This window comes from Austrofundulus limnaeus, unplaced genomic scaffold, assembly GCF_001266775.1.
Source record: "Austrofundulus limnaeus strain Quisiro unplaced genomic scaffold, Austrofundulus_limnaeus-1.0 Scaffold177, whole genome shotgun sequence".
NCBI lineage: Eukaryota > Metazoa > Chordata > Actinopteri > Cyprinodontiformes > Rivulidae > Austrofundulus > Austrofundulus limnaeus.
The window spans coordinates 317,359-326,210 of NW_013952579.1; the positions used below are offsets into that span (position 1 = coordinate 317,359).

Genomic DNA, 8,852 nt, shown 5'->3' on the forward strand with positions numbered 1-8,852 from the left:
CACACACACACACACACACACACACACACACACACACACACACCTAATGTTGACCTTTTTTCGAATAGTTATCTTTAACCCTTTTTTATTTGGGAGTAGCTCTCTCAGAGCTGCAGAAGCTTTTTTTTCACTGAAATTTTTATTATTATTGAGTAAATGATCAGTTTGACAGATGATGATGATGATGATGATGATGATGATGATGATGATGATGATGATGTTAAAGGTCAGACGTGTTCTTACCTCTTGAATCTGTAGTTTCCCGTCAGCTGTAACATCATAGACAGACATGAACCTCTGCTTCAGTCTCTGCACCCGCTCCTCTGTGGCTTTCTCCTGAAAAAAACAAAAAACAAAACAAGAACAAAAAAAACCTTATATATCATCAGTGAGTGTCTGGCTGCAGTCATTTCCAATCCACATATTCAGTTAAATATATACAACAATAAAAGAATTGATGGATAAATTGTGATCTGAGTGTTCAAGTTTTCATGGCTCACCTTACATCACATAGTAACTGAAAACCTTACATTTTATGTAGAAGAAAACATGTTATTGGCTGAGTCACATTTATTTTTGCATCGTCTCCATGGATACACCTTTAATTTAAGATAGTCCTTTTTGGTATTATTATTTTTCAAGGTCTGCATTCTCTAACCACAGTAATCATCAGGTTCTTCAGCTCTTTGCCAACCCATGCAGCTCAGTTCTTAGAAAAATCATTTCAGATCTTAATTTTAGCTTGCACAAATCCTGTCGTTACAATGAAGATAAGAAGTCCTGCTGAAACGCCAGGTTGTGACGTTAAACAAAAAGGACCATAATGAGTCATTTCAGAACTTTTTCCACTTTTATCGTGAWATATATTTTGTACAACTTAAATGAAAAGGATATGTTGTGGGAAACAATCAGAGAAAAATAAAAAAGGCAATTAACTACTTGCCTCAGTGTTCACACCCTTTAAAGTAATGATTTAATGTCATTGTTCTCTTTGGGAACATGCCATCAGTGAGAGTGACTCTGATCAGCCTGCTCAGCTGCCAGGGCAGGTTTGTCTAATAATTTAACAGGAACATCTTACAGTCACCTGACAGAGAGCTCACAAAGCATCACAAGCTTCTTGTTGTTTAAAATAATCAGTCAGAAAAAGGTCAGAAATTATTCCCTCAGCATCAAACAACCAGTGGGACAAAGTGAAGATAGTCTTCTTCCCTCAGTAGCTGTAAAACTAGTTATAGAGTTATAGTCATTTTTCTGTTGGTAAGATGTTTTCCTAACAAACAAGTTTGATCCTAACAAAGTTTTAGGCAAAAAATATGACACGACTAGAGGCTCTGAATATGAAACATCTGTAAAACTGACTAAATTAGAGCTACTGCTTTTGTTTTGTAAGGTCAGATGACTGATGTGGACATCTTAAAATGGACTGGCTTCAACGTTAGGCATTTAAACARTGATACTTTCAGAAAATTTTATTAAACTCTATCCAGTGATTAATGAGATATTCTGCTAACAGACAAATAGACACTCCAACACTTTTTGACAAAGCTAAAAACAAAGATTTTACATTATTTTTTTAATGCTCTAAGCAACCATGGTGGCCATCTTTAACAGTTAACCAGCTGATTACTTTATGCAAATTTCATTAAAATCTGTCAAGTGGTTCATGAGATATTTTGCTAACAGGTACACACATATGTCCTGATGCATCTCAGTAATCCAGGTAAAAATCAAAAAGAAAAAAATTGTATAGGTACACACATACTGTATAGGTACACACATACTGTATACAGAGACACAAAGGCATCGGCAAAAACAGTATCACTGGCATTTCGTCTTTTGACTGACAGTAGAAAGCATAAAAAAAGATCAAAGCTGCCCTGAAACCTCCACACACAACCAATGAATCCATCACATGATTAGAAAGCAGAAACACCACCTGGTCCTAACCAAGGAACACAATAACCAATCAATTCATCCTAAATAAACAAGCCTAATTTAGCTCTAACAGCCATAAGAATTGGGAGATTTTTTTACATATTAATAATAACAATTTTGAAATCAGTCTGTGGTGTACAGAATATTTACATGATAATGTGTGAACAATGTAAAAATGAGACTAAYGAACAACCTATAAGGAAGCTGTGGAGGAGAGCTGACTGAAGTAGAACTGTAGTTCCTGTTGGACTTCCACATGTCAACAATCAACCCTCAGTGGAACACAGACAGGTCAATGATGCTCTCTATCCAATTACAAGAGGGCCCACCGGGGTCATCACACCAGGCCACTTCCTGTTTGCTCAATGGGTATGACTCGGCCAGCAGTTATTCAAGTCCAGAGTAGGAAAAAGTGTGAAATGGTCTCGGCTTAAATCAGGGATGACCTGTCAGAGCAGATCTAAAAGATCTAAAATTACTCTGACATTAGCAGCTGCAGAATAAATCTGCAATGAAGAAATAAAAACCTGGGAAATCACTTGCTGATTATTGTAAAACCTGCTGTTTATCATAGTAGATATGAGACCTCAAATATTCCAAAAATGAATGCGTCATCTCTGCAGAACGCTTGAAGAACTTGGAAAGATGAAACATCAAATAAGGTTGTTCTTGCCAGAACTAGCATGCAGGTAATTTACAACCTTTTCAAAGAGCGGCGGCTGCGTTGGCTAGGTCATGTGACCTGGATGGAGAACATATCCCAAAGTACATTCTCTATGGAGAACCTGCACAGGGGAAGAGAAATCATGGCCGCCCAACATCTAAAAAAGMCATCAAACTGCTAGAAACACCAAACTGGGAACAAACAGCTAAAACAGATAAAATGGAGGGGGCTTCAAATATCTGTCTCAAAACAAAAGGAGGAATTTATCAGATTAAAAGAACTCAAAAGGAGGAGTAGGTGTAAAAAACACTGATCCCCCTGAAGACCTTTTTGCTTTCCCTTTCAACGACTGGAAAAGTTTGCAAATCAAGAGTAGGACTTCTTAGCCATTCACATACTGTAGATGTGCTGATTCCTCTTAGGTGCATTTCCATAGTTTGGAACAACTGACTGAGGCCAATTTGGAAGTTTGTCACCTTCAAATAACAGTTTTATTCATTTTTTTCAAACCTTGTACATAACAGAATGTGCAATTAATAACACAAGATGTCGTGCTCAAAGTGTGTTTTGTGAATGAGGCTCACATCGCCCACATCAGACTTTAGCACAACATCTGCACAGCTGAACTTTGTTTTCTAAGAGCTGCTGTCTTGAGCAAGTTAATCAGCTGCAGACCCAGTGATTACTTTCTTCAAATTTTTGTCCAAATTTGTCGAGCCACACAAACACAAACACAGGCAGAAACATGGTCGCCCGCCTTCGCCTTCCAGCTGCAGGATCTATTGTATTTAAAAGCTTAACGACTAAAGCTAAGTGTGTTTTTATTGCTGATTTTTTTTTCCAATTAGCAGCCAAGTTTTCTCTTTCTCTGTCCCAACCTCCAGACACCGAGCTGTAACTATAGAAACCAGCTGATTTCCTGATGCTAAAGTCTGATTCACCAATTGGTTCCATGCAGAGCACACAAGCTGCAGATCATTAAGTACCAGACCCAAATTTGTATTTGGCCTCTTCCTCATCATGCTCACAGTACAAGAGACATTTCTACGGTCATGGTGTTCTTTGTCTTTGTACAAGTCAGTAAGCCAGAAATACAGACATGGAGTGTACAAAAACAAAGTGCATTCCATATTTCAGTAGTCCCACCATTAACAGCAACCTTCATTGGTGTCATGGTCTCAAAGGATTTTTATAAGGTTTGTTGGTAACTTTTTAAAGCTCTACTATGTTTAAGATGATCTCAGGGGTGAACTTTGATTAGACCTTGAAAACACTTAAGTTGTTTTTATATTGTTGCTCTAGTCATTGTACTACAATTACTGAAATGTCTGCATCATTGTCCTGATCTATGAAAAACTATGTATTCAGGCTTCAGATATTAGATATGTTACACGATTTTATTTCTATAGWATCCCACTATACAGAAAAATTTATGATTGACTCGATGATGAACCCAATTCATCAGCCAATCCACCTCTGTGTTTGACAGTTCGTCTGAGGTGTTTATTTTGTTGTGCATCATTGCTGAACAACTCCTCTCTTTTTTCATGTCTGTCTGAAGGATAATGTTTCCGAGATATTCTTTTTTTGGTTCAGATGAAATCTGTTTAAAGTTTTAAGTTCTGCTCCTGTGTTCACATCAGAAAAACAAGGCCTTCTACTGAAAGCACCGGAGCCTGACCACCTGTCAGGCTCTGGTGGTAAGGTGGACCCAAAAGCGTGTGGGCAGGCAAGGCTCAAAATAAATAAAACTTTATCAAAGAAAAGGCCAAACGTGGTGGCAAAAACAAAGTAACAAAAAGCTCTAAGGACACGAGAAGGTCATGAACACCAAAGGAAGAGTAGGAAAGTACTTTTAAGATTAGACTGAAGCCTTTCCTTTTTGATAAATCACATAGGTAGACTTGGGTTTCCAGAGTTCTTCATTTCTGCTGCTATAGACTTAGACTGCTGGAGCACAAACTGAGCACATTTCTTCACTCTGCTGTTGTCGTTAGTCTCTCTTCTCAACATGTTTATTGTAATTATTTCTATCATGTTTTTTCTTTGTCTCTTCCAAAAGTAGGTGGACCTGGACCAGTCCTGGACCAGTTCTTCTGTGATTACCTGTGTCTCTTTCCTGTCCCTCAACCAGCCGGTCGAGGCAGATGRCCGCCTGTCCTGAGMCTGGTTCTGCTGGAGGTTTCTTCCTGATCAGCAGGGAGTTTTTCCTCTCCACTGTTTGCTCAGGATGGGAGACTGTGATGAAGTGATTCAACGCAACCTGCTGGTTTCTTCTTTAGATTGTTCTTTTTATGTACAGTGCCCTGAGACAACGTATGTTGTAACTTGGCGGTATATAAATAAATAAACTTGAAACTTAAATAAACTTGAGACTTGAAGTGAGAGAAATGAACCGGTTAAGTGGGATTAGTGGAAGTGGAAACAGCTGAGTGATTACAAAGTGCAGACAGGTGTGAAAGAACAATCTAGAGAGAGCTGGAAGACTGAGGACTGAGATGAAAGTGCAAGACACTTGGAGGTACAGGACAAGACACAAAACACAAGATCCTCACACCACCCCGGTCTGCCACTCAACAGGAGTCGTCCCAGTCCTCCATGTGAAGTTGAAGAGACGTGTCAACCATGAMAGCCCCACAACATCCAGAGCMTTCAGCATCTCAGGGCGAATCTCRTCTACCCCTTGCTCCCTGCCACTGAGGAGCTTTTTGACTACCTCTGTCATGGTAATGGACTYRTCTTCCCCCAAGTCTTCAGACTCTGCYTCCTCAAAAGTGAACAYGGACGGTGGATTGAGGAGATCCTYGRGTWGTTCCTTCCACAACTTGGGACAGGGAACACTTTACTTTTCTAAGTCGCCGAACGGTTTACCAAAACATCCTCGAAGCCAACCCAAAGCTCTTCTCTGTGGTCTTCCCTAATTCCTCCCATGCAAGAGTTTTTGCATTTGCTACCAACAAAGTCGTGACACTCTTTGCCACCCTATACCCATAAGCTGCTTCAAAAGTCCTCCGGGAAAGCCAAATCTGGTAGGCCTCCTTTTTCAACATGATGGCCTCCATCATTGCTTATGTCTACCAGCAGGTCCTATGGTTGCTTCCACAACAGGCACCGATGACCTTCAGACCTTCAGATCACAGTTCCTAGAAGCTACATCTGCAATGAAGGCCCTGAACATTGCCCATTCAACACAATTACAAAATTGAGCATTGAGCTTTGACCTAAGGTGGCCTGGTACYAAGTGCACTTATGGACCACTCTATGCTCAAACATGGTGTTTGCTATGGACAACCCCTACTTAGCACAGAAGTCYAATAGCAGAACATGATTCACAGGAAGGCCGTTCCTCCAAATCATACCCTTCCAGATAAMTCCGTTWTTGCCCACACGGGCATTGAAGTCCAAGCTTTGAGTGAGCTCAACTACAKTATATCTAACTAGTAATGCYTAACCTCACCCACAAGCTCTGGYTCCTTACCCGCAGATRAGGATAAGGTTCCACGTCCCTAGAGCTAGTCTATTCCRCCAGGAATCAACCCTCCCTTGCCTGCTGCCCGGCATACATTGCACCCAACCTTGACGGTCCACCCTGCAGGTGGTGGGTCCATGTGGAGGTGTTCTCCAGTTGTCCTTTCGGGCTTGGCTTTTCCAAGCTGCAGGAGTCATGGCTCGACCGCCGTGTGCTCGCCCCCTTAAAGGCCTGGCTCCATGGAGGTGCCCCTTTTAGCTGTGTGAAGCTGACACCCCACCCACGTCAAAAAATCCATCAAATAGTCAGAATCGTTAGTGCACCGTTTGTGCAGGTTTGTGCCGTTAAAAGTGTCGTTTGTGCAGTTTTGGTTTCCGAGATATTAAATATTATATTTTTTGGTCATCTACAGTTCACCATCACCCCATATCGCTCCAAAAACAAACCAAAGTGGGCTAGGTCGTTAGTGCTCCGTTTGTGCAGGTTTGTGCAGTAAAAACTGTCGTTTGTGCAGCTTTTCTTTTCGAGATATTAGCAGTTATAATTTCGGCCGATGACGTCACCATTTCGGAGCTTGCTGGGGGGACGATGATGTCATCGCGTTAAAGTAAAAACTTGTAATATCTCAAAAACTGTAACAGCACAAACGCTCATTTCTACTGCACTAAGCTGCACAAACGAAGCACAAAAAAAGTAGACTGTTTTGGTTAATTTCGGAGGTTGCTGGGGGGAGGGTGACGTCATAATGAGCTAAAGACATAATGTTTAATATCTCAAAAACTATAACAGCACAAACACTCATTTTAACTGCACAAACCTGCACAAACGAAGCACTAACAAATCCGCTTACTTGTTTGGATTTTTTGTGTGGGTGTGGTGTCAGCTTCACACAGCTGCCCCCTTTTTCCCTTTTATGGGTGAGGTTTCCTGATGTGGTTGCTGTTCCATTCCATCAAGGCCTTTTGAATCGCTTTTATTCTGACCCCTCCCCCAAAGTGTGTTTGTCTTGGGAGACCCTACCAGGGGCTGATGCCCCAGATACAGTAACATAGGCACCAGGGTACTCAAACCCCTCCACCACATTAAGGTGGCTTTTCTGTGGAGGAGGAAAGTAGTAGTTTTAAATAAAATCTGGCTGTATAAAAACTGAAAGTTTAAAGCAGTTGTGTTGTTAGGCTTTCTGTCATTTGCATAGACATTGTTTTTAATTTTATTCTTGTCAGAAATTCATTTAATTCAAAATACTTTATTGAACCCAAAGGGAAATTACAGATCAAATCATACAAGCTTGTATGTTGGGTCCCTTAGTTGTTCAAGTATTGTCTCTATGAGCTAATTGTATTAATTAATAATATTAATAATATTAATATTTTACAACTTTATATCTACAAAAAGTGCAGTAAAGGGCAACTTATGGTTCGGCAGATGAGAAAATACTGTAGTTGTCCAAATGTTGTTGGCAAACAACTGCAAAATGACTGCATGATGAGGATTTTAAAGGTTAAAGAGAAAAAGGAGCACTGTCAGTGTTTTTGTAGCTTTTGAGAAATGTATTGAACATCACCCCCCCAAGGGCATTGATGGTGGAAAGCAAACATCCGAAAGACAAAGTGACACGTGGCTGGTGGTCTGTTTGTTTTAGCACAACCCAATTAGTATCCAAGCGAGCTGACTACTCTAAAGAACATGCATTAGACAGACACTAAGTGGGGTTTCCATWAAAACAAGTGAGGCAAAAGGACTCATGACTCGGCACGACTATATTTGCCCATTAGTGCCATCTTTTCAGTTGGTTTTTAACCATGTCGAGTTTTTAATTGTGCTAAGATTGTTGCAGTGACCACACCCATCCAGAAAGCTCATAAAACTAATTCAGGTTTAAATGCTTTGAGTRACCAATAAAAAAATAAATCTGATTTTATTTTCAAAAGTAATTTCTACCTGTTCTTCAAAACCATACATCATAACATCACTTAGAATAAAATGCAGTTTTTTTTAAAGGAATTCTCCTTCACGTTGAACACAGATGTGAAACTTAAGCTACACTGATGCATTTGTTTCTGTGCTTCAGATGTAACTGATGTCACAATCTGCTGAAGTTAATCATACTGAAGTGCTGTTATCATCAGTCCTGGATTGAGTCATCTAAATATGCAGTTCTCACCTGTGGACCCAGTTTTCTCATCATGTGGCGGAAAAAGTCATCGAGCTCTTTGCCTTCAATGTAGCCGTTATCTATCAAAAATAAAAACTTGAGTCACAAACTCGTAAACATAATGAAGCAACTTTTTAAAAACAAGATAAAAGTATTGGTTGTTATAACTTGATTGATGATTTGTACATGGAGCCTCTTCCAGACCTGCTAGTGTTTAGGTTTCACACAAATTGCCAATATGTTAGTCTTTTTGTTTGTACTTGACACAACAGATGCTTTATGCTGCTGTGGATTTCTATTAAACTGAAATGATTACATCTAAAAGTGAAGCTGTTATTATAAGAATAAAGGAAATGAAGAAGTCATGAAATGTCCTCACCGTCTGCATCAAAATGTTGCCAGATTTCCAGGAACCCAGCAGCATCCAGGTTATCAAAATTACTGTCCATCCTACAGAGAAAAAGCAACTTTTACAACTAAAAACAAAGATGTCTGAGGAGATCAGCTGTGCTGAAGTGTACAACAGGCTGCTTGGCTGACATCTGCTATAGGGTGACAAATAAAAACCACACCTCCTGTGTGTGTGTGTGAGTGTGTGAGTGTGTGTGAGTGTGTGTGTGCGCAAA

General features: G+C 40.0%; 1 protein-coding gene across 1 annotated transcript in view; it reads right to left on the reverse strand.

Moving 5' to 3' along the window:
- The window catches only part of scgn (secretagogin, EF-hand calcium binding protein), a 26,942-nt gene extending 18,162 nt beyond the window's left edge, over window positions 1-8,780 (reverse strand). Inside the window, exons 1-3 of the mRNA XM_014017797.1 lie at window positions 8,606-8,780; window positions 8,236-8,306; window positions 244-336 (exon numbers count right to left, since the gene is read on the reverse strand). Coding sequence (XP_013873251.1) covers window positions 244-336; window positions 8,236-8,306; window positions 8,606-8,675 — 234 coding nt within the window. The 5' untranslated portion in view covers window positions 8,676-8,780. The remainder of the gene's footprint in view (window positions 1-243; window positions 337-8,235; window positions 8,307-8,605) is intronic.
- Window positions 8,781-8,852: the final 72 nt, after the last annotated feature.